The 25558-nt window shown below is 41.3% G+C and overlaps 1 protein-coding gene across 1 annotated transcript in view; it reads right to left on the bottom strand.

Annotated features, from left to right (window-relative positions):
• Nucleotides 1–20854, bottom strand: part of SSU72 (SSU72 homolog, RNA polymerase II CTD phosphatase) — a 29226-nt gene extending 8372 nt beyond the window's left edge. The window contains exons 1-2 of the mRNA XM_080379677.1: nt 20642–20854; nt 13437–13580 (exon numbers count right to left, since the gene is read on the bottom strand). Of these exons, the coding sequence (XP_080235803.1) occupies nt 13437–13580; nt 20642–20721 (224 nt within the window). The 5' untranslated portion in view covers nt 20722–20854. The remainder of the gene's footprint in view (nt 1–13436; nt 13581–20641) is intronic.
• Nucleotides 20855–25558: the final 4704 nt, after the last annotated feature.

Raw genomic sequence — 25558 nt, 5'->3', positions numbered from 1 at the left:
CCCCATCTACGCCTGTTACCACCACACTTATTCTCCTGTTTCACCATGTTTGAGAACTGCGGTTATTCCAAGTTCTACTTCATAAGCCAGCTTTTTAGGAAATTAAAGACTGTCTTTAGAATAAATTGTCTACAAAGAATTAAAGGGAATCTAGTAGGAAAGCAACATGGAGTTTCTCTGCAGGGATAGAGTACACTTTTTTTTTTTTAAATAGCTCCTGGATAAAATGCAGCATATTCCCCAAAGACCTCCCCACTGAGACTAATTTCCCCAATACATCAATATTAAAGTGGACTGCCAGCACCTGAAAGAGTACTAAATCTGCATTAAAATAGCAGCATCAGATTTGACTTCCCACTAACAAGTCCCCCTCCCCTCCAATATGCAGTGCTATCTATGTGTCACACCAAATGCCATTTTAGACCTTCCATCCCTTTCAGACCTCAATGGTTTTTTTGTCAAATACACTTCTCAAATAGAAGTGCAAGAGGACAGCAAGAAGAAAGCTTAGAAAGAGAAAAGAAGCTTACAAAATAATGTACTGGCTGCAACTTGAGCGTTTATCACCAAACAGGCTTATAGAAAATTACTTAAGAAAACCAAGTTTTATTGGCATTAAATAAAAACAGATACTCTTGTTAGGGCACAAAGCATATAGCAAGATACAGGGTACAGAAAGCAACTAGTCCACACAGAAATTATTATGGAATATGTCTAGAGAACCTGTACTTGAGGTTGACAAAAAGCAACAGATCAGTAAAGAAAAAAAAAACCAGGAGGCTTTGATAAATCCCAAGATCAAACAGTTAAAAGTTGAAAGAGGTACAACACTGCACAACAGTTGACAGATTTGAATGTGTCTACAGTACAGGATCACTGCTCCTCTCCCACAGCAGTAGGGATCAAGAACAGCTATTAACTTCTTTGGGAACAAATCCTGTTAATGGTGAGGTTTTTCCCCCCAGTAACTAGGATGATGGGGCTTCCACCTGCCCTCTCAGTTTGGAGATAAAACAAGATTGCAGAATTCTGAGTGAGAAATTTGGGAAAACGGGACGGGCTAAAATCAGAGTTGGACATCACCAGATGAGTTCTGTTTCCTACTCAATTACGGTTCCGCAGAGCTCAGCGCCCAACTGCAGTCAGAACGCTCCGTTAATTCAGCAGGGAGATTGTAACAGTAGTTCAACCTCAGAGCTTGATATTCAGAAACAGACGGACAGGAACGCTCATCACCTTCGGCCATCTAAACTGCCTATTTATAAAAGACCGGGTATCTCAAAATTTGTAAACCACCACCCAGATACCAAGCACCAGGTAAGAAATGAAACTTCATTTAATGCCTACTTCTTTACACCAAGATGCTTTAGTATACGATGCTGCATTTTAAGACAAAGGCTTCTTTGGTTTTGTTTCTTACCACTACTGCTTACAGAGCTGCGTTTTAGCGGTGGCATCGTTGCACCTAGACAATCTACTTTCAGAAGTATTTTTCATACCTTGAGAAGAAATTTAGATGCATTCAATCATGCAGGTTTAGAAGGCTGTACGTAAACTTCTACATCTAAGGTCACCAAGGCAGAAAGTCTTGCTTCACAGTCGGTGAAAATGAATCTGGTACATCTGTAGTATAGCTACTCTGTTTTAATTCTTCCACCCCCCCCACAAAAACCCATCATCTAAAACACTCTTTTCTCTCCTCTTGGCATAAGGGGATCCAACCAGGTCCCATCAAGATGACAAGTCTGCAGATGACAACACTTACCTAAGTGTTGCCTTATACAATTTATATAGCAGTATATTGACCTACTTAAGTTAAAATCCTGTACGATAAAAGGAAAATGATCTCTCACCAATCAAAGCATTCAGTATGTTTCATTTTAACTCCCAGGTGAAACAAACTCACATGTGGGTGGAGTGGAAAGTTTTGGGGTATATACATTATAGTCATCTAGAATTAACTAGAGACCAATTTATTATACATAATTGGGCAAACTACATTTGCTAATATGTATACGCTTTTGAAGGGGAAAAAATAATCTTTAAAGCAATAACTGGCACCCAGAGCTTCGACATCTTCCAACAAATCTGACATGCTGATTATTCATTTTGGTGCAGCTGTTACCATATTCGAATACTGCAATTCTTCTGTGAAAACACAGCAGCAGAGCAGAACACTTCTCACGCTAGTATGAATGGCATCTGCAGGTCTCTTTTCCGTATCATCTTAATTTATTTGTTAGTATCTGCATTATAAACAGAAGATGCGTTGTATTAAACCCTGCCTGGCAAAATGCCTAGGAACTAGACATTTCTATAAAGGAATTGTGTGTGGGGGGGCGAGACTGCCCGAACCTTCTTCCACCTTCAGAATCGGTTCCCTTTACAGGGAATAAAAGACTATAAATGGGCACCAACACTACAAATTTGCAGTTGTAATTGCAGTTGCTTGGAAAGTAAGAACTGCCTACATTCCACATCCAGAGTGCAAACTGCCTTTCGTTTGGAATTGAAATTGTGTGTTTTTAGTACAAACCAGAGCTTGTTCACAAGTTTTTTGTGACACTGTGTAACTTAGTTATAATCTCAACACTGACAATATGCCACCCCAAAATATCACAAAAATACTAATTTGGGTTAAATAACATTGCTGGTAACATTTGTGTCTGCATTAAAGACTTGCAAAGAATTGAAGTGTCGCTTGGTTTTCATTGCTAAGGCCAACTACACGCAGCATTTCTAAGCTGCACAGATAAAATCCACCCGAGCATGCTGACAGCAGTTGGCCCAAACACAAGCTAGCCATGCTCGTTCCCCAAGCCTGGCTGAGCCCTAAAGCCGAGGGCGACATACCCACCCATGACCAAAATAAGGAAAAATCTTTAGGTTAGCCTAGAGCTCAAGTGCCAGAATGACTTGTTGGTGTTGAACAGCTAAAACTATATTTGAGGATGAAACTGGACAGATACAAGCTGTCAAAGGGGAAAAGAACAGGAGCAATAGTGAAGTCCACTGCCAAAGAGCAGGAGAAGGGCTGCCACAGGCATACCAAAGGGTCTACCAGGAAGACAAGGATACCAGAGGCAGAATACAACAAGATGACTTCAATGATGTGGCATGTTTGACCCTGCCACCAAACAGCTGACTACGCACTTCATCCAAGTGTGTACTTCAAGAGGAGTTTGATTTTGATTGCTGGAATCTACAGCGTCTTGGCCACTTGGCAAGACAGCTCAAACCCACTGGTAAGTCCAGTACGTGACATGGATGTGTAATAAAGGAATATAGAAATCATTATCAGGAGTAGCAGGCAAGCAAGAGGGTTTGTAAGTACTACACATTACTTCAAGGGGGGTTGTAAGTATCATACATTACTTCAGGGGGGTGTAAGTATCACACATTACTTTTGGATGCTCTTCTCAGGTTTAGCAACAAGTGGCAGATTTCAGATGAGCAACAAATATCACAGGGCTGGGCAGGGGGAAGTACTTTGAGGTAGCTGTGAGGAGAGAGGTCTGAGAAAACACATTAGTCATTCCATTTAACGTCTCAGACAAACAGGGTTTGCAACAACCATTTTCAAATTGGTTTCCGCTGTTGTCATTGCTTTGTACTCTAAAACTCACAGGTAATTTTCTGCTAAATGGAATTACAGCTGGATAGAGTAACTCGGATAAAGCAAAACACAAGCATTAAAGAACTTAAATCAATTAAGCCATTTCATTTAACACATTTGGGAAACCTGAGAACACATTCATAAAGACAGCAGGAGCACTTTTAAACGGCAGCAAGCAGAGCAAGAAGCGTGCTGGATGAGGTCTGCAGTCAACATTCCTTAGTGCAACGCTACAAACAGGATACTGAAGAATAGAGGGATGTGGGTAATCCACAGCCTGAGTAACAACTCATTTTGCAAAGCATAATACATGAAACTCATGTGCCTTGGGTAAAAGCTTCTCACAAGACCTTCTCACACTGGTCATTAGTATGTCTCTGTTCTTGCATTAAATCCTAAAGATGCTGAAGGCTGCCAGTTCTGTCACTGGGCACCAACAAAGCTAGAACATCTTCCCCTTAGCCCCACCCCATCTTCTGAAAATGCAGTCCTTTCATGACTTTGGGCTTTTTCCTGAAATGATAGCTATGCTGTGCCAATTAGAAGTATACAGCAGCAAGACAGCCTGAATTTCCTCCCTACATCCTCAAAAGAGACTTCAGTAATTAATACTACTTCTGATTTTAATGCTACTTTCACTACCTTGCATCAAATCAGTCAAAAATAAGTACCCCTTTAAGTAGCAGCATCACGTTTGGGAAAGGTAATCATCTAAACCAAATAGAAATATGCATTTAATTCCCTCTTTTGCTGACTTTCTCTTAGAAGTTTATTGCAGATTTTTTTTTTTCTTTAAAAGAGCTCTCATGTATATGAATTTTTCAGGGCTGACGGAGCTGTATCTGGGACATGAAGCCCTTCAGACACTTCTTGCATGTACACCAGCAGCATACGTGAGCAAGATCTTCCATCAAGAATTCCGTGCCAGCAATTATTCTCTGTATCGAGTGGGATTTTATAAATACAGTTCTGTCAGCCAACTTGCTTCCACTGATGGCAAGTGAGAAACTGGCACACGCCTCTCCTGCCGTTCCCCTGCTAGACTTCCAATTTGCACTGCTAAATACTCCTTTATATGTTGGTCCATTGCTGAAACCTTGCTATATTTACTTGTTGAATAAATCTGGCACCTGGATCCCCAAGCACCAGAACAATTAATACCTGAAATGCATAGAAGAATATACGCTGTTCTTCACAAAACAGTCATCTAAATAATCCTGCCAATGCTTGAAGCACATGCTTGCACACGCTCTTGTGAACTCTAAGAGTACAAGGAGTACAACCAGTATCAAATGGTAACAACGGCCATCTTACTCAGATTTCTCTTACCTTTCACATTTTTCTGATCTTCCTTCTATTAAGATGTGGGTTATTGATGACGTTTCCAAATGCATCCAAAGTTTCCGAACAATCTTTCATTTCTATCTGCTAGAAGTTTTCAGAACGCTCCTGTAAGTAGCTGAAAGATGGTTTATGCCATGCTATATGGACATGGGGCAAGCTACACACATGTGAGTTTCCAAAAGGCTTCATGGAAGTGGGTGACATATAAGCTATCTCAGATGTAGATTATCAGAAAAACGTGGCACAGTGCACTCAGTTTCTATGATTTGTACCTTTGGCAGTATTGAGACATTTTTAAGATCAGAATCATTAAACAAAAATGATGAAGCATCAAACTTCCACTTGCTCTTCCACACCTAGAAGTGTTACAAGGTCTTACATGAACATAACTTGTTCACTCTAAAGTTAAAAGCATCAAAATTAGTTGCTGAAACTATGAAGATTTATTTCTTCCCAGTAATGAAATGTCTTTCTTCACAGTAGTTTTTTTTCTAAACTATGTTCTGTAACTTAAGCTGTTGGCTTTGCTGCAAGTTTCTAGATGCTTTAGTGAAGGTAGTAAATAAAGTAAAGGATGTTTTAGTAAAAGCTTAGTAAAGAAGCTATGATTTCACAAGATACAATTAGACAGAGATACTTGGAACTTTAGTAAGAACTAATGTGGCAACAAGAGACTGCTAACTTTGCCTAAATGGAAATAGATGTGATTTATACCCAAAAGCTCTACCATTTTAAAAGGTGACAGACATGACACTAATACTCCATATGTAGAGTTTAAGTAGAAAATGCTTCAAGATAAAATGCTCTGGGGAAAAAAAAAAAAAAAAAAAAAAAAAAAAGAGCAAAGGACAAGGAGTAATGAATGTGTATTTGCAAACTTTGCATGGAAATATGCCTTCAATCACTATCCTGATGATGGAAATTGTTTTAGAAGCAATATAAGGGAGGGAAAAAAAAAAGTATAAACATCGCTTACATTGGCACAGAAGTTGTTTTGTGTTAAACTGAAGTAACCTCTTCAAGGCAAGAAACAGCAGTTCACTGTCACTTCCCTCCCCTCATTTAAGTCCAGGATGAAGTTTCCAAATTGGGATCAAACAGAGCTAGCTCATTTTTATGCTGTGGACTGCTTTTAAGTTTTATCAACTACAGATTAGAAGAGGACCAAGCAGCATTTAAGCCAACGCCTGAGAGCAGAAGCAGCCACATTTTTTACTTACCCTTATATAAAGCCCCTTACAAAGATGACAATCTACAAACAAAGAAAACCCATGCCAAGAAGTCAGCTGTCCAAAGAGCAAACAATATGAACGTCTTGCTGCATTTACTGCCAATGCTGCTTCCGAAAGCTCCTTTGGTGGTATCACAAGCAACAAAGGCAATGCCCTGGGATCTGCTTACGCAGCAAAACATATTTAAGCAACACTAACTGTACACGGTGCACCCAGGAGGCCAGCAGATGGCAGGGACATATTTTGGCTAGACAGTCAAATAGCCTATTTTTAACATCCATTCAAATATGTGAAGTCTTAGATCCAAGCATCACCTTTACTTCCAAGAACGCCCTTTTAAAGACACTTAAAGATTCCAACGTACGTGATCATTCACAGAGTTCATACATTAGGACTAAAACCCAGTTGATGAATCACTCAAATTCTACATGGATTTTACAAGAGTTATCAGCCTCCGACAGGATCCTTTAGTCAGAATTCTTTAGAGCATCTGTTCAGGACCCACCCCAGTGAAGGAAATAAACCTTCCACAGACTACCTAGAAGACAGGCAGGATGGCAGAGGATTTTTACATGCTGAAAAACATTTAGACTGGAGTCTGTCTAAATCTTTATACCATGTCCCAGAAGTTCAAATACAAAGGAAATTATTAACTTTTTTAAAAAAGAATAATTACAAATATTTCCTTTTTAGTGTGAACAAAACTAAGATTAATGAGCCAAACTAAAAAGTACCGAAAACTGCTGCCTTTAGAAGATTTTTAAATCTTCTAAAAAAAAAAAAAAAATAATGAGATTTTGTGAAGTGTTTTGGTCTTAAGATCCTTCATGGAAAAAATGGATTGGAATTCAGCTTATGGCTGGAAGCATACAGATTCACAGAAGTGTGACTGTTCAAATCCAGTTCAAGCACTGCTTTCCATCCTCATCCCTTCCCTCTATTTCTAGGAGTATTAAAGTACTTTGAAAGACGTTAAGAAAGAAAACTAGACTTGTGCTGCACTGCCTTCAAAAGAAGTTTTGCCACTGACATGCAGCAGGCCATGATTTCTTTATAGCTTTTTTAGCTTTTGCAATGTCAGTCTTCAAAAAAAGAAAAAAAAAAAAAAAAGAAGAAAAAACCCAAACCCCCAAACACACCTAAACCATAACATTCCAAAGTGGTTTACAGAGATACAGAAACTGTCCCACTGGCCACTAGAAGCTCAGAACAGAAGCTGACAACTATTTATCAGTTCAGAATCCATGAAGAAAACCAAATGAAAAGATAAATACATGCACAAAGAGCTTACCTGAAGTGGAACTGACTGAGTTACTCCCCAAGACTGAGCTATATGGCCCCGAAAAGCGGGGTGCAGATGCTCTGCAGCTCTCACTAGTCCTCCTGTGTCCCCATGCAGTGGTAACTTTCCCCATCAAGCAACTCAAGGTTGCTTCGTACAGCCTGCAGCAAAGTGGTCCAACATAAATGCTCCATGTGTTAGGGGAGTTCATTGACCCAGAAGTGTCAGGAATTACTACTCAAGTATTATGGATCCTAGAGCCTTGTCACAGGTGGCAGAAGTTTCTGCAGCAAACGAACAACATTCAAAAGAAACTGGGAAAGTGGTTTAGAGCAAGATATTCCTGTCACCACCAACCTTTTCTTCCCAACAGCTTTTCCCCGTCAATGCCTGCATGCTAATCAGCTCAGGCCGTGAATCATCTGGGTATCAGTTATCACATGCCACTTTCTGGAAGTTGAAAAACACAACTATGCAGCAAGATCCAAGATACTATTCGATAACGCACCCCCCAAGAAAACAAAAGTCTAAGCCAGACAGAAGGGAAGTCTTATTAATCACACAATTTAAGCCACGTGAAGTAGAGAAAAAAATTCCGCTTTATGCCCCAGATGAACTATATCAGAAGTCGAAATCATTCTGTTCCCCAACCTACCACACTAAGAAAATGGAATAAAGCCACTACTTAATAACTGGCTTCTTCACATCAGTTTACTCCAATGTTAAGATATGTTAGAGCAAACTGATTTGTTTAAGAGCAAAAATTCTCAGAACCCAACTATGTGAATCCAGGAATTCTGAACAACTAAGACCAAGGCTGTAACAAACAGATACTACTATCCTCATAATATATGCTACTCCTAACCGGGAAAAGGTGGCAGATGTAATCCTGGACTAGCTGCATACTTACAGAATTTTAGTTTATCAGGAGGTGCATTAGGATAATTCTTTTCCAGTTTTAGCCCCAGATTTAAAAATATTAGTCTCTTACTGACTCCACACTTTGGACTGAATAGAGAATTACTTCCTATTGCCCCGAGACAGTCTGACCATGGTCCAACAAGCAATTCCACTTCTTGCCTTGAGAAGAACCCAGCAACACACTCCCACTATGATGACTATGCAGGATTCCAGCAGGCAGTTCATCAGTTCCGTAGCTGATGCCAAGGAAATTTGTACTACAGCTGAGAGACACTGCACAAGAAACTGATTCCTTTCTTCCAGTACTGGTGTTAAGGGAGAACAGAGGAAACCTTCTGGAAGAGATGACTATTAATACTCAAATTGTACTGCCCCGTGAAAAGCTCAGCTTGACTGCAAGACAGGAAATTCAGTTTTTCCTGCAAGAAAAACTTAACTGCAGTGATGCCTGACTAAAATTTTAGCACCAAAAGAATTCACCACCACCCTACAGAGAAATTATTCCTCATAGCCTCATATGTTTCTGGATATAAAACTATGAAACAGCCTCACTGTTTCTGGATGCCCTCTCTTCTCAGCTATTCCCAATTCTCTTTGTGCTTATTCTTCTTCATGGGCACAGGAGATGCTGTCTCAAGTGGGACTGGAAAGTTTTGGGAAAGGCACAGAATCTTTCTCCTACACAGTTTTACAGCAAAGCCAATTCAGTTCAACAATATACCTCTTCTGGCCTTCCTCATCTTCTGTAGGGAAAAAAAGATTTTAGTTTTGTTCATCTAGACCCTGTGAAGATCTTCTGCATGACAGAACCTGCTTCAGAATCATTTTCCCTCTTCAATTCTGAACAGCTACATTGTCCCCCAAGCCTATGCCTGCTCCAAAGCCACATTTCCCTCTACTGATGTCCCACCGTAATGCATCTTACCAGTTCATAGAGCACATCTTCTTAGGCAGATGGAAGACTAGGGGATAAACCAGGGATAAGTGTCAGCTTTGGGGAGACCATAACGTTACGAATATCTACCGGCAAAGTGGTTTGTATACGGCAGAAGAAACTGGTTCCGCTTGCTCTGAATGTGAAAGGTACTATTAAAAAAAAGCAAACACCAACCAACCAACCCCCACCACTCATCAGCAATAGCATAAGTAGTATCACATGGCCATCCAGCTTAAATAATGGAATTCACAGAGAAAAAACCTGCATCTCAATCACCTAGATAACTTTTCTTTTTTGACAGAAAGAATCCTGATGTCTGAGTGAGACATACCAAGCCAGTTTTTGCTGAAACATTTTCCTGTCTAACTGAAGCACAACTTTAGTAACTTCTTGAGACATATTCTGCTCCCCCTCCCTCCAATTTTGTATCATCACGTACCGATGGAGCTAAAACTGGAATCCTGTCTACAGTTAGGCAGCAGGTCAAATTAAAAGAGGAGGTCAAAGTAGTAGGAAACCGAGCAGGAGGCCAAGCTTGCAGAGTAGATACAGGCAGCCTAGAAATCGTGATTAAAAACCCTATATATTGAAATCATCAGGTATCGTCCATCTGAGGGTTACGGATACATCAGTGTTGAGAAAGGGAAAGAAAAAGTCATGGAGTTAACCAATACTGATAAAGAACCCAGGAGATACTGCTGCAGAATTTTGGTCAAATTTCCATTTGAACAGTTCCTACCTCTGGGCATAAAAGCAACTGCTGTTGCAGATTTAAACTGGCATTTAGAAAGTTTCATCCTTGACTAGTTTTTGTGTTCACTTGAAGGCAAGGCTCTTCAGTTTTCCTTTTTGTTTCATCTTTAAAGTCACCACTATATAATTAGAACTAAGACCTTAAACCCCTTCAGACAGCTGTAAGGGGCAAGTCTGGTTACAAATGCAAACACAACAACGTGTATCTATACTACGCACACATAGCCCCACAGAAGTACCGAAGACCATGGTCACATCTCCTATAATTATTGGCAGAACCCTCTACTTTTGTCCTAGAAACAATACAGTAACATTTTAAAAAGCAACCAAAAGCCACATTCAGAACAACCTTAAATGGTTTTGTCATAGCCCTCTATTAGGACTCGGGGAATTTAAATGCTATAGTCTAAAAGTGCTATGGTAGATTTGGGTACTTAGTTTAACTATAAGGTTTAACTACCACATCTTAAACGCACTTTGAAGAACTTCCATTTTAGATATACTGTAACCACCTACTCAAGTAAATCTGTATGCCTGGCTCCGTTAATGCCTTATTCCTGTGCTTCTGAAATTCCAACATATACCTTCAAGGTATGTGAGCTTGTGCTCTCTATTTCAGTAATTAACTGCAATGAAGGTGCTCTTAGTCTCTGCATAGTGAGGTTTTGATAGCTCCCCCCCTTTCCACAAGTGAAAAAGAGTTTCAATGGATCTTTTCACTCCAACACATTTTTAACCTTGCTCTGACCGATGTCCAGCACTGCAGCAGCTCATTTCTGTTTGAAACTCCTACTTTCTGAACAGGGGTCATTTACTTGGCTGGCCAGAGAACATTTTAAGTCCCTTACAGCCACAATTCCACTGAGTATCCAGTGTCCGTAGTGCTCGGGATCCCTGTTGGCATACAGAACTGGCAGAAGGACATCACCACTAAGCGAGGAAGTACTGAACGCTGAGCACTCCGATTTCACGTGTCCCACCCCCACAACATGGGAACAAGCAGACAGTTGTCCCCAAGAATCACCATTTCAAACCACATGGAAAGGCTACAGATGAGAGTCATATCCGCTTAACTGATGGAAGCAAGGCTCTCCTGGAGAACAGAACAAGCAGCTAAATCGTATGAAGAACTACACTATTGTTTCCCCATACCAATTACACTCCAAAGCCATCAGAAGATCAGGCCCTCCCACCCTTGAGCAGGTAACATTTGCATGATCACCACCTCTATGAAGTAATGCTCACCCAAAAAAATCTCAGCCCCCATAACCCTGGTTCACAAAACCACTACTCCACAGCTCTGACAAGAGTAGGTCTGGTTTTGGTTACTGCAAAAGTCTTTACCCTCAAAACCCATTCCTGGAAAGGGAGTTGCTTTCTGTGCTGACAATCTTTGCCCTGAAAAGCTTAACTTACATTATCTGAGAATCAAAACTGCAAAGATGTACAGGCACTTGTTCTTGCTCTATTTCCCCTGCAACAGCTGTTGTTTAAACTTGCTTTCTTTTATTGTGAGAAAAGGTTTAACTAACACTGCAAATACATTTGGGGAACACAGCAACCACCTCCAGTGTGGAGCAGAACTAAAATGGTAACCCCAAAATATGCTGAAGGGGGGGACAGGACTAGGTAGGCTTTCTGTTGGTTTTATCTTACTGTATCTGCCCTATTCAGTAGAGCAGCAATGAAGAATGCAACAAGGAAATCACAAGTCATTAGTGCTTGTCAAAATTATTTCTCAATTAAAGTAATTTTCTTTTGAAGCAATTCTTTTTTAATCAAGAGATGGCATACCTCATTGAGATGGGTTTGCAAGATTTTCCTTTTCTCTACAGGCAGAAGGACAAAAAAACCCCAAACCACCCAGTACATCACACATGTGATTCATTACCTACATTTTGAATTCTTTTCAAAAAGGACCTCTAATTAGATCTTAGGAAGCCGACACCCTTGCAAGGGATACCATTTGTGTGCTATACCATGCAGAAAGGTATTCCAGTGTTTAATCAGTTTTCTCACTGTGCTATATAGCTTCAATCAAACAGCCCAGCCCTTTTTAATACAAGCCTTTCAATATCCAGTGCAAAAGCAGCTGCCACACTTGGGGTCTTGGGGAGCCCAAATTTACTATGTGTGGTCAGCAAACAAAGAATTTGCTGAGTACTAGTAAGCCATAGTAAAATCTGTGCTACCAAACAACTGTAGTGCCATCTTTCAAGAAGTTAAGAGTTCACCAACTCCTTGGGTACGAGCTTAAGCTAGTTTCTACCATGTTCTGTTTTCTAGTCTTTGACAACCTGTTTAGTCTTACTGCATTTTTTTCAAACAGATGCAAGAAAACTGGGCTGTTTGAGTACAATTAAGACATTTAAACCATGTTAACATTCCTGTTGGATCTTCAGATGGCCACTCCCAAGATTTTAGGAAAAACCTGCACTAGAAAGTGCAGAGACTGCTCTATTACATCACCAAGATTAATTTCTGCAGTACTTCATTCTAAAGGGCTCTCCATCCTTTAAGCAGAAATTCAGCACACACTGAATCCCTTATTTAGGGTAAGTTCCCTCGCTCATATTTAACATTAATTTTTTTAAAAAAATAGCAGGTGCCTTGCTGAAAAAAGAATATCTAGGCTGAGTGCCCCAATTTTGTAGGATTGTGGGTTTTCTTAAAAAAAATAAATGAAAATTTCGCTTTAAATATAGATGTTCTAAAATCATGCCATTCGACATTAGTCATGGTTTTAAGTAGTGTGCATAACCTTCATCACCTCTGCTCTTCAGGCTGAAGTATGTTACTGGGCTCTCCTATGTTCATTCGTTATACTATTGGATTTTTATTTTTTTTTCCGTGCACAGATTTTGCAAAACACGTATCGAGAAACTCTCAGTGAGAAGGGTGAGCTCTTTAATGAAAGGTAGCCTCTCTCCCACAGAAAGTATACTGTAAACCTTACCTGTCAGTTTGTCTGAGCTAAATACAACATTAATGTCGATGTAGTCGCTCTTCACATATCCGTTATTGGGACAGTCTTTGCACTGAGAAAATACGATCCACAGTGCAGTGGAGGTAATGGACAATCTGCGATAGTATTAATGTGCTTTCATTCAAGAGCTAAACATGTTAACACACTACAAGAGAGCATTTTGAATGCGTGCATTGTAACTCAATAGCAATTTACAAGGGAGCATTAGAGGCCTGTTGTAAAAAAAAACTCCTATAGACTTAAAACACTCTAAGTTCGCCAGTCAAGCAACTATATATTCCTAATGCATAATGCCAAATCATGAATTACACCTTTCAAGGATGAACCATATTGGATTTTTTAAAAAGGCCATGCCACAGGGATACAGTTCTTTGTCTTTCCTAAGCAGGTCATTGTACATCTGATCATATGTTGTTTTGAAATCATAAACATTCGGCTTGTCCGGTGCTGGTCCTGGCAGTTTCACATGAGTCCCTGTTCCAAAGGATCGGACACTGAATCCTCGTTTGCTGAAAGACAGAGGGGAAGGGGGGAGGGGGAAAGCAATTAGATTGATGGACTTTAAACACCAAAATGCTGAAGAACACATACTGAATTTTGAAAACAACTCTTAGCAATCAGCCGAATCGCAATCACAGTTGGGCAACTCTTACCAACTAAACTGCCAAGCATACATACTTCCTTGCAGTTACAATCAAAACACACACCATTTCTAAAGAAGCACCTATATTCTATATGAATTTTTCTTAGAATTATGGTACACAGTATTTTGGATATTTCTTTTGGGCTTTCAGACATCTTGGATTTGCAACACTCACACGTTCTGTATTTACTCTTAGACAATACAGTATAGGCAAAGATGGTTTTGTCTTGAGATAAGTAAATAACACCAACTAATCAATTCTTATGTGTTCTGCTAAAGTTGCTCAGCTAGCTACACTACTCCCCTCGCTGTATTGCCAGAACTACCTCTAGTGTAGTTTAATTAGCCTAGTACAAACATTTGTGTGCCTGGCACTTCTCAAATGGACTGAAAAACATATTGTGCAATTACCTTTACAGAAGTGGGGCAGATAATTCTGCCTTACTTCTTACCCTAAGACTCTTGGGTAAGCTAAGGTTAGCTTCATTCCATTCTCATGAACAACTACTTGTTTAATAATAGTAATTACAAAAAAAAAAAAAAGCAGGAACCTGCTTGTCTTTCGGGGTAATGCCAAAACATTCCGATTAACCTAAATACACCTACTTGAACTACAGCAAATTCTTCATTAATAAACATTACAAAATATTTGTTGAATAACAGGGCCAAAAGGAGTTTGTTTTCTCATAGTGTAATGGACAAAGTTACATGGTAAAATATTGTCGTTGTTGTCCAGAATGTTGAAACTTTTGGCTTTAAAGTGACAATCTGATTTCTGAAATGGGTCAAGACCATGGATGGCTTAATCTCTCTCTCTTTTTTTTTTTTTTTTTTTAAGAACTTACTTTCAGCTCCAATGATTTAGCAGACTGAATAAACAGTGCTAAAACAAAAAGCAAGCAAACAACCCAATGCCTGCTACCTCCTGCCCCAAAAATAAAAGCTGTAGAGCCTGCTTCTGAGACTGGGAACCAGCGCAAGAGTTACATCTTGACTGCATGGTCTTCACATACAAGACAGCAAGGAAATTGAGTGAAGACACCAATTCAAACTGCATGTTTGCCTTCAAATGGTATCTTTTAAGTGATCCAAAAAGCTTCTACAAAGACACTAACTGTGATCAAACTTTGCCCCAAGCTCAAAAACTGCTATGCAGCTATCAATAGTGTCATTTCCTTTAATTCATCCTATCGGAACATAGCCCCTCCTTCCTCTTCTTCTTGCTTCATTACACTTTTTCTTTCAGCAACTATTTATAGGTTCCTATTTCTGTAAACAGACAGGATACATGATGATTTTTTGCTTCTTTCTGCAGGACTAACGACTGAAAATGGATACAAGTGGAAAAAAGTGCAATTCTTCCCCCCTCCCAGCCCTCCATCACACTAACAGTGACTCATAACTGCACCAGTTACATGTAGTTTATTTTCCCTGCAATACTTCCAGACCCAAGTCTTTATTCTACTGCTTCTACTGGACACGAAGAGAGTCATAACACATGTAGAAGAAATTGCAGTGCTAAAAATATTCATGTTTCAAACTGATCTTCTTCCAGGTGTCTCATCTTTCTTCTTTTCTTTCTATATCTACCACTTGAAGCTATTTTTTATAAGAATTTTAATAGCAACTGAAAAATAGCAGACTTTGGCACCTTGCACTTTCTGTCTTCTTTCCTTTTCTCCCACATTACCACAGTAACATTATGATGGAAAATTATTTTCTTCTATGCTTTCCTCCTATTTAATTTTTCCTTTAATATTATTCTTTGAAATAGGTCAACTCGGTCACACACATTAAGAAGCCCATCTCCAGCTGTCATAAGTGTCCTTGAAGACTGCATGATCTCATATAAAGCAAAACAGAAATCTTCAAATGAAGTTCCACACATCAAAAAATTTCTGCCTCTGGTGCATCTGACCCACTGAAAATTACTTCCTTGAATAGCCAGAATATGCATTTCTCACGAGGAATTTCATGCTCTGACACCAGCAGTTGCCAGGGTACAGCTCTTACACTATTCATGCACCGGGTGTACTGTTATGGAATAGTCTGAAAATGTTTTAACACGTTTCTTGCAACAGTTGGGGGGTGGGGGAGAGGGAAGAATGCTTGCAGAGAGCCATTAATCAACAGAGCCTGTTTTTATTAAGTAGCTGGACAGATCTAGTTTAGTGAGTCACCAAGTATCAGTTGTAATATGGCACAGCCTTTTAAAAATTAACATCTTCTACAAGACAATGCATATCTAATATTTATTCTTGGCCTAATAAAACTACCCAGAAGGTGGAAAATAACGAGCTTCAACTTCACCACGAACAGTGAAGGATAAGATACACTAGTGTGCTACCCTAGTGCTGACTTTTGAAAACGTGAAGCTTAAACATTAACAGACTTGTAAATGCTGTGAAATTTCAGGAAGCTGTTTCTGTTAATACTATTAGGACCAATATATGTAAATTACCAATATACTAAGTACAAATTTTAGCCAGTATGCCCACCTCAATTTCAAAGCTCATTACAATGAGATCACATGCACTACTCAGGTGCTCATGAGTGTACAGACTTCACTGAAGAACCTGAAAACAGCTGTTGTATTTTCTTCCAAAGAATCTCAGAGCTCTTTGCTTACATCACTCCTCATCTGGGACACAACTGCTGCTGAAAGCCAAGATCAACATGTGACTACACTAGCAAAGCACTAACACATGACAAAGTTGTTACCACTCAGTTTTAGGCACCGAGAGGAGAAATAACATTAATCCCTACAGACTGAGACATGAACTTCCATCCACATGTTTCTTCTATCTTATTATTTTAGGATCTCATACATTACATGCTTATTACATTAAGGTATTTTTCAGTTTACTGTAAGGTCATAACAGTACAGCTTCTCTTCTTACAATGGCCAATAATAAGTATTACTAAGCATTAAAGCAAACGCAATAAATCCTGCAGTCCACTGCAGCTGGTAAAGATTTTCAGGGGTTAAATCACTGATTTTAATGCACCCCTTCCACAACATGTAGCAGAAAAACAACTAGCAACAGTGCCCTCCTTGTAGACTACTTCAAAAATATCTTATGCCATTCAACCAATATTAAAAAAAAACCATAAACCACTAAAAACAACACAGCCCCACAAAAAACTCCCAGTATTAAACAGCAGGAACACAAGCATTCTTAAGTAATTTTGATTAGGAAATCTTCAAAACATTAACATCTTGTTGCAATTTGCATTATCATTGATAAGCTGTCAAATGAAAGTACTTTCACATAAAAATGTTAAAACATCTCCTCCTTCTTAAGGGCTTATTAATACAATTTAAAATTTCTTAAATTAAGCAATATGAATTTCAATACCTCACTGCATTTAGCTGCTGACAGATAACACCAGCAGAGAAGCTGTCACTAGCAACTTACGTAAACTGCAAGGATGCAACTAAGTTCTCTTACATGGTCAACATTGAACGACAAATCATTGCATCAAGAAGAAACTTAAGTTTCAGCTACTAGAGTTTCAATATTCAAATCTGTTTACTGCCACTAGGGTATCTCATATTCACACTCCTAATGTCTTAGCACAGGTAGGTAGCTTCCTAAAGCAAAGAAACATATATGTAGCAGAAGTGTGTATCAGTATCCTACAAATTTTCATTACCAGTAGTAACACAGACCTTGAACTTAGGAGGCTGACACAGGATATCTATACCTTAAGAGCCTGAAAATACAAGGTTACCAGAGCACCGCCTATATACACTGGGAGAGTTTGAAACTAACTTTCTTTGAAAGGCCACCAGCATTCTACCAAATAAGTATACACAACTGGAAATGTTGAAGTTGCTCTATAATCAAGTTTGCTAACACGAACCGTTACCCTTCCTCTTCTACCTTTGAAGGAGAACCACAGCCCAAGTCTGCATATCCTATACACATTGTATTTGTAAAAGCAAGAAACATAGGATGAGTAAGATCTGACTTAAGGACTGGTTACAGACATCCAGCTTGACAGCTTTTAAGGAAACATTATGTCTTCCTGCATAGTCCTAAATGCTTTTCCTCTTTTCCCTTTGCTTCAATGTTTCAACATAGTCCCCTGTTCATGGTAAACTATTCTACCAACAAATTTCAAGAGAGCTTCAATCTGAATTCTGTTGGAAGATTAGAACAAAATATTTAAAATCTGGTTAATTAGAAAATATGTGTAAACACTGCAAAACAAACAGACACTGTGCTGAACTAACACCAGAAACTGGTAGACTGATTATTCAAATTATGAAAAAGATATAATGTATATATTTGTTTTCCAGAGGCAAAAGTGGCAGGCACCACAGAGATACCAAGTACAGTAAGGATGAATGAAAAATTCAGGTTGGCAAGCGACACTCATTGCAAACCCTGCTGGAATGAACCACTGCAACTTAAAAGGACAAAAAGTTTAAAGTGTCCAAGAAAAGGTTAACTCTTATTGTCTGGCATGTTAAGTTTAAAGAAATAAAGAATGAAAAATAAACTCAAGCAAACACACGTCACCCCCCAAACTGCTGAAGTGTGTGAAGTAGTATGTATTAGTTTTGCTTTTCTGAATCCAAAAGAAAGATAACACCAGGATGTTATAAAATGTAAGTACATTAAGACGTTAAATCAAGTCTGTTTAAACCACTTGATAATTCCATGCATTAAAAAGGAGAAAGTACTAAGAAGAAACATAAAAGCAAGAAGTGATGGACTGCAGGTACTTCCAACCAAAGCCTACCAGGTAAATTGAACATTTCACCTACATGTTGTATGTAGAGGGCTCTATGTTTTATAAATGCATCAGAAGTTAGAATTCAGACATTTCTGCAAGATTGTTTCTGCTTTGAAAAGAAGTAGCATACAATTAAGTTTTAGTAGGCACTAGGGAGGCCTAACATTTGGACAGTAAAATAAGCCTGTCTAACTGATAGGTATTTCTCTCTATAAATTTAATAATGGAATAAGCACAGTTACTGACAGAAATGCTACGTGAATAATTTGGCTTAATTAAAACCTGTAATTCATTAAAATACTGAATAGACTAGAGAAGTTAATTCTGAAACCTGACTTACAGCATTACAAAAATCTGAAAGACTCATCAAGACAAAGGCTTGAACAAAAAAAATTTGTATACATTTCCCAGCATAAATACCTTCAAAAAAAGCCTGTATAAAATACTTATGCAAGATCTTAGGCTACACATCACAAAGCACTGTTTATGAATGTTCAGTAAGATGCTCAACATTGAAGGCTGGGCTCCAGATTTTGTTTTCAAACAGTAACCTGCAGTTCTATAGATTCTATATCTTCAAAGTCTTGTAATCTGTTTAACATGATACCTTAAAGTTTCATAATACCTCAATTTCTTCCTAACTCATCTTCCTCTTTTAATCAGGCGTTCTTTCAAACTGCAGTGCAACACACAGCAAGTCACTACCCAGAATTGGTAAAGCAGACTAGCTTTAAGCCAACACAGGCATTTTCCTGAAGTTTACTGGCAAATGACAATTCTCATTGCAAGGGCTAGTTATTTCTTTAGAACAGCATCAGCATAAATGGCAAAATAGAGATTAGTTTCTATCATTGCTGATGTCGCTGAAAATAAACACTTTCCAAATACATACTTTTTGTTAATTTTTAATTAAAAACTTAAGGGAGAACAGACTTTCAAAAAAACGTTTCCCTGTCACATTTGCCAGAACATCAGTCACACCGGAAGTGATTTACTTCTGCAAAAACAGAGAGGAAGAAAAAAGGCTAGACATTAGAAGTAAATTTTACTTTGTCCTCGGAACTCAGGTTTCGATTCAAACTCAGGTACCAACAGAAAAATAACAGAATAGCATCCTTGGCCCCCAAGCAGCCATTGGTAAATCGTGTTTACACGGAACTGCCACAGGTAAGATCTAATGCCAAGTTTAAGCATTAACAGCATCATATGCTGCTTGCAGTAAGATGGCTGCCGGACCCCAGATGCTTCTATTATTTATTCCTTTCAAGGCTGCTGGTTTTATTTAACTGTAGCACACAATCTACACGTAGTTGTTTGGCTTACTATGCTAGCAATATGTGTCTTTTAATGTCAATGTTACTTTGCATAACATTAACAAAAAAAAAAAACCAAACAGGAGGAAACATTTATCATGTTCTTGCAGCAGACAGGGAAGATTTAGGAACATGATTTCAGGCAGATCAGGTCTCTCCTGTCCATCAGTCTGTCCCCAGTCTCCCATCTCCCCTTCTGAACTCTGCCAGGCTGAAAATACTTGCAGTGCTAAACAGATGAACCCTGATAATCTCAAAGACGTTTAACATTCTGAATCAAACACTTCGTCCAGTTTCCCAGCAATAGGAAAAGGCTCCCTTCAGTGCATAAAGCAGTTCCAGTCTTCAGATGCATTTAAGGGGAAGAATAAAAAAAAACAACAAACACACCAAACGGGGGTGCGGGGAGGGGGGTTGGGGGTGGGTGGGAAGGAGCATTTAGGCTTCCAGATGCCGACACACGGCACCCCTTCTGTGCCTGTCGAATTCACCAGCTCGTGTTTTGCAGCACTGGATCCGGCGGCCCGCCAGCGACGGTGCTGCAGACCCCGCTGCACCGGCCCCTCCGGCGGAGCCCGCATGGAGCAGGGCCCGAGGCAGACCGGCTACGAGCAGGACGGAGCCCCCACGCCCGTGGGCCCCGCAGGGCCAGGCGCCGGCCCCGAGCACGGTCCCGGCCCGCAGCCGCGCCCCGGCAGCCCAGCCGAGGCCAGCCCCAGGGCAGGCAGGGCAGCCAGCGGCCGCGCTGCAGCGCCCAGGGAAGCGGCCCCGCCAGGGCCCAGGGCCCTTCCGCGGGCCCGGCAGCGTCGGGCCAGGCCGCGCCGCCGGCGGCTGGAGGAAGGGAAAGGGTCGGGCAGGCCCTGGTTACCTGAGGATGTTGTGCGCCTCCATGCTGCGGTTCTGGTTGCTGGAGCACACCACGGCCACGCGGAGCGGCGAGGAAGGCATGGCGGCGCAGGGAAGAGCCCAGCTCCCTCCCCGCGGCTCCCAAACCCTCTCGGCCCCGGCCGCGGCTCGCACAAAATGGCGGCGGGAGCCCGGCGGCGGGCGGTGCCGGGACGTGTCACCAGGGCCGCGCCGCCCCGCCGCGGCCAACCGCGGAGCGGCCGTCAGGGGGCGGGGGCCGCCGCCTACCATCGGCGGAGAGGCGGGGCGGCGGCGGCGGCTGGGGAGAGGCCGGGCCCCGGCCCGCTGCCGCCCCGCGGAACCGGCTGGGCGGGGCCCTCCCGGGGCCTCGGGGTCGCAGCCCAGCCGCCGCCAGGCCCCGGCTTACTCCCGGCAAACGCCGCTTCCCGCGGGCAGCGCCGTCCAACCGGCGGCGGCCGCGACCCGCAGGCGCTCCAGCGCTTACAGAAGGAAACGGGTCGTTTAGCAGGGACCCGTGACCCCGGCGGATCGCTTGGGCTGTTAAACTAAAAACTAACTTGCCAGGCGTTTACGGGGAGAGAATCGCCGCGGAACGGGTCGCAGGGGCTCCCCGGCCATGGGGAGCCCAGCTCGGCACCGTTTGTTTCCTCCCACCCAACAGCGTTACCCAGTTTTCTAAAGCGAGTGGCTGGAAACAGCACTGTGCAAATGGTCTGTCTCTGACCCAGCTTCTGATTTCCTACAGGACAGCCTGCTCTTAGCACGCAACATCCTATTCCTGAAGGACAAAACTGTGTCCTGATGGGCCGTTCAGCCCCGGGTGTGGTTCCAATGTGGGGGGCAACTGTGAGGCCGGGAAAGGTGCTTAAATGAAACTGCCTGAGGGTTAGTGCAAAATAGGGAGTAGGTGTGAGAAAAGGTCCAAGTGTTGCTGTTAATCACATTAAATGCTCTGGATTTGTATTACTCTACAGTAAACAAGGACAGGTGTGCAATATTTTACTAGGGAAACATTCATGCCGCTCATGTAAATTAAACATAGGGGTGTAGAAAATGTCTGATGACATACCTATCTGGGCTAGCACTTTCACAACTAACCTTGGCCTTGCACCGTTACTGCATCAGCAAGGGGCTCTTTCAGGGTCGAATAAAACAGCTAAAAGATCCTGGCAGAGACAACAGCAGCTTCTCTACTTAGTACCTCCGCAGCTCTGAAGTCTCTCATGCACACGTATGCGTGTGCTATTAGGTTTCATCTACATGTGCTAAACAGAGAGAGAGAAATGTAACAATTTGCGGTGACCACAACAAGTGATACATTCTGACAGCCTCCAGCTCCGTGTCCCCTAACTTAGCTGCCAGACAACCCTGTCTCATTTAATATACAGGCATTTTTCCAACAGCCAGAAAGAAACTACTCCAAATTTACAATGTCAGGTCTTGGGTCTTCCCATCTTCTTCCCAAATATGCCCTGTTTCCATATTTCACATCCATACAACTCCCATTTGCCTGGCAATGTAAGCCAGCACACTCCATGACTTTGTTTCCAGGAGAACGCGACGCAAGCGGTCGCTTCTCCCCTGGGAGGCAGAGTCCTCTGGCTCGCTTCCCCTCCCGGCACCAGGTGGCAGCCAAACGCCGCAGTGGGGCCGCTGAGCGCGGCAGGGCCGCAAGGCCGGAGGAGCACGTGTGGCCGGAGGGCTGAACCACCCCAAGAAGTACGTTGGGTCCCACACCCCGGATCAACCCCATCTCCTCGCCCGTGCCCAGAACACGCTGTGCTGAGGACTCTCCAGTGAAGATGAGGCAGATACATGCTTGCTGCTACACCTAATCACGGATTCTGCATTTCCAGAGTAAGCTCTCACGCTTTTTCTGAAAACTGTTCAAGTAAGAATGACCCAAACGAGGAGATACTGATGTACCCACTGACTGGTAAAATGCTGACTGATTTCAAAATCGTTTTGCTTGCATGCAGGCCAAAATGATCACAGAACTCCTTGTTCAGCCCAGACCAATTCCATTTTTCACTGAGGCTTTTGTCATACTTTCCCCTTTCCATACGATTGTGCTTTCCCACCTTGGTTTAATTGCACTATTTCAGCTGACTCCAGTGCTCTTCAGTTCTTGAGAAATGAGACAGCCAGGAGAGATGAGAAACCAAGGCTTCAGCAGGATGTAGAGGTTTCCTGCTTCCTTCCAGAACAGGTCCTTTCGGAGCAGTGAGAGGACATTAGCAGACTGGTGAGGTGGAAGCTTCTCTCTTGGAGGACGTTTTTGCTGTCAGAGCAGAATACAAAGGAAACCATGTCCAATTTGAATGTGCACAGATGCCAAGAACAAAAGTTGTCTGTTAAAATTCAACACCATGACAATGGCCACATGCTCTAAGCATAAGTCTGGTCCAGCTCATCACAGATCCTACCCTAGCAGTTCCAGGGCTGAAAGCAGAGCTGAGAAGCTGTTCGGTGCCATTATGATTAACATAATTAGAGGGAAGTGAATAGTGGTAACAAGAGGGATTGTGTTAAGCAGACATCTGCTTCCCAGCTCCTGACAATTCTAGATTGCTGAAAGTGAAAGAACACTCCTTACTAAAAATCTCCCACTGATGCTACTTCCTGCTGGATGTGGTTGCGTAGGCCCCGAGTTGCACCACAGCCAGGTTAAATGCTTGGAAATTACTTTTTGTCATAGCCCTCCAGCTCTACTTGTCTGCTCGCAGACAGCTAGAATGAATTTCTTATCAACTGCCTACTATGAACTGTGATCTGAGAGCAACTCTGACAAAATCAATTTGATATGAAAATGGGTGCAAGTTAAATGGATCCATCAAGATGCTAAGCGTTCCCTGCCAAGGGAACAAGCATCTTACTTTCTTGCTGAATTCAGCATTGCCGTTGGACAGTGTGTATTTTACAGGATGGGGTCTTAAAACATATTTAGGAAACCTGGAACTACATTAAAATGGTGACTGGGCCTCATCTTCTTTCTACATCGCACGGAATACAAGATGAAACAACTGTTGGAAGAAGGGTTCGCCGGAGTCAAGAAGACGCTCAATATGAGTTACGCATCTTGCTCAACTTTATTAGTTTCTAACACTACTTATATAGAACCAATACACATGCGTATTCATAAAGCAGAAATATAATTGGTTAGTAGTCTCTAAACACGCGCGGTTCTCACACCCCTAATTATCATGACTAAAATAAGCATTCTATCCATGTAGCCAATTGTGTTGCTGTGCTTCAGCCTTGTAGTTTGTTACTCCCTATTTTCCCATACCGGTCCCTATCTTTCTTGGCCCTGCACCTGCTTTCCCAGCAGCTGTAGCTTGTTACAGCCACGGCCTGTTGGCACAACATAATTACTCAGTCTCAGGATTCAAGAACAGCTCAAGGCTACCTTTCTTGTTAACTTCAGCACAGCAACTTCAGTACAATTCTGATTACAGGCCTATTCTAATACCAGGCCTGGACTGTGCAGATCTTCAGAGATTCTAAGGCCATGCTTCTGCCGCCATTCTTCTACAACAACCAGTGGTATAATTAAAGACTTTTTGATTATCATATGGGAACAGCTGTCTAGGTCCCCAGTCTGTTCTTAAGATAGTTGCTTATGTCATCACTCCACACAGAAACTCCAAGAGCTCTGGCCACGAAGTTGGATCAGTTTCCCCCTAGCTCTGGGATGGATCCTATCAGACATGCACAGCTCACGGGTGGGGAAGGCATTAAAGGCTTAGCTTCATCAATACCAGGTTGCAGCTGGCGTGGCCTCTGGGGTTCCCCTTTTTGTGTCACTGCACAATATCAGGAAGGGAAAGATTTTATTATTCTGTAAGGAAGCTTCGCTCTTCAGGGGGATGCTCATTTTAAGTGCTTAACTTCAGGTATTCTGAATTCTCCTCTCACAAAAAATTTCCTCTGACCACCATGTTGTATGGAACTTTTGCATCTAACTGCGATCTTCTGAATCATCACCCAAATTAGATTCCAAAAGCAGCTTAAGACAGGTGGTACATCTACTGCTACGGCTGCCTAGGGGCAGAGCACCACACCCACTAGCCCTCTTCTTCCTCTCCTGCATCAGACATACCCTTTGGTATATATATATACTTTTATATATACTATATATATATATATATATATATACTTTTATATATACTATAATACTATATTTATATAGTAATATATATAATATATTATATTATATAGTATTATATATTATACAGTATTATATAATATAATATATTAATAGTAATATATTAATAGTAATAATATAGCCCTCTTCTTCCTCTCCTGCATCAGACATACCCTTTGAGCTTAAAAGTGCCATCTCAGACCTGCCTGGAGCCATTACAATGGAGCTGCTGACAAGCGAAACAAATCTAGTTACACTCCACCAATGCATGTTACCGTTCTAGCAGGCCAAACAAATTGCCATCAAGACTGCACACAGCAAGTCAAGATATTTGCCATGTATTCCTGTGACAATAGATTTGTAATATGTATTATTTATATAGTATTTTATATATACTATAATACTATATTTATATAGTAATATAGACAAGGACTATAAAAGAAGATAGTACAGCTAACTTAATTTTCATTCGGATCCTTTTCAGTATTTATTAGTTTACCATTTATTTGGTCTAAGACAGAACTGAGACTCCTACCCTTGTAAGCTTTATTAAGTAAAATACATCATTGGAAAGTAGGTGGTAGAAAGCCAAAACTCTGAAAGTATTTGGGAAGCTTGACCAAATATGACTCCAGTTCCATTTCAGAAGGCAACAGAAGAGTGAGAGCGGAAGTAACGAGGTAGGACTTAGGCACCCAGAGCAAATGACAATGAAGAATTTTTGTGAGATGGAGAGGATCATACAGATCAATACTGCCGCAAAAAAATCCC

Source organism: Falco punctatus (genome assembly GCF_963210335.1).
Source record: "Falco punctatus genome assembly, chromosome: 3".
Classification (NCBI taxonomy): Eukaryota; Metazoa; Chordata; class Aves; order Falconiformes; family Falconidae; genus Falco; species Falco punctatus.
Note: the sequence above shows the minus strand (reverse complement) of the source record. Positions and strands in the feature narration are given on the sequence as shown.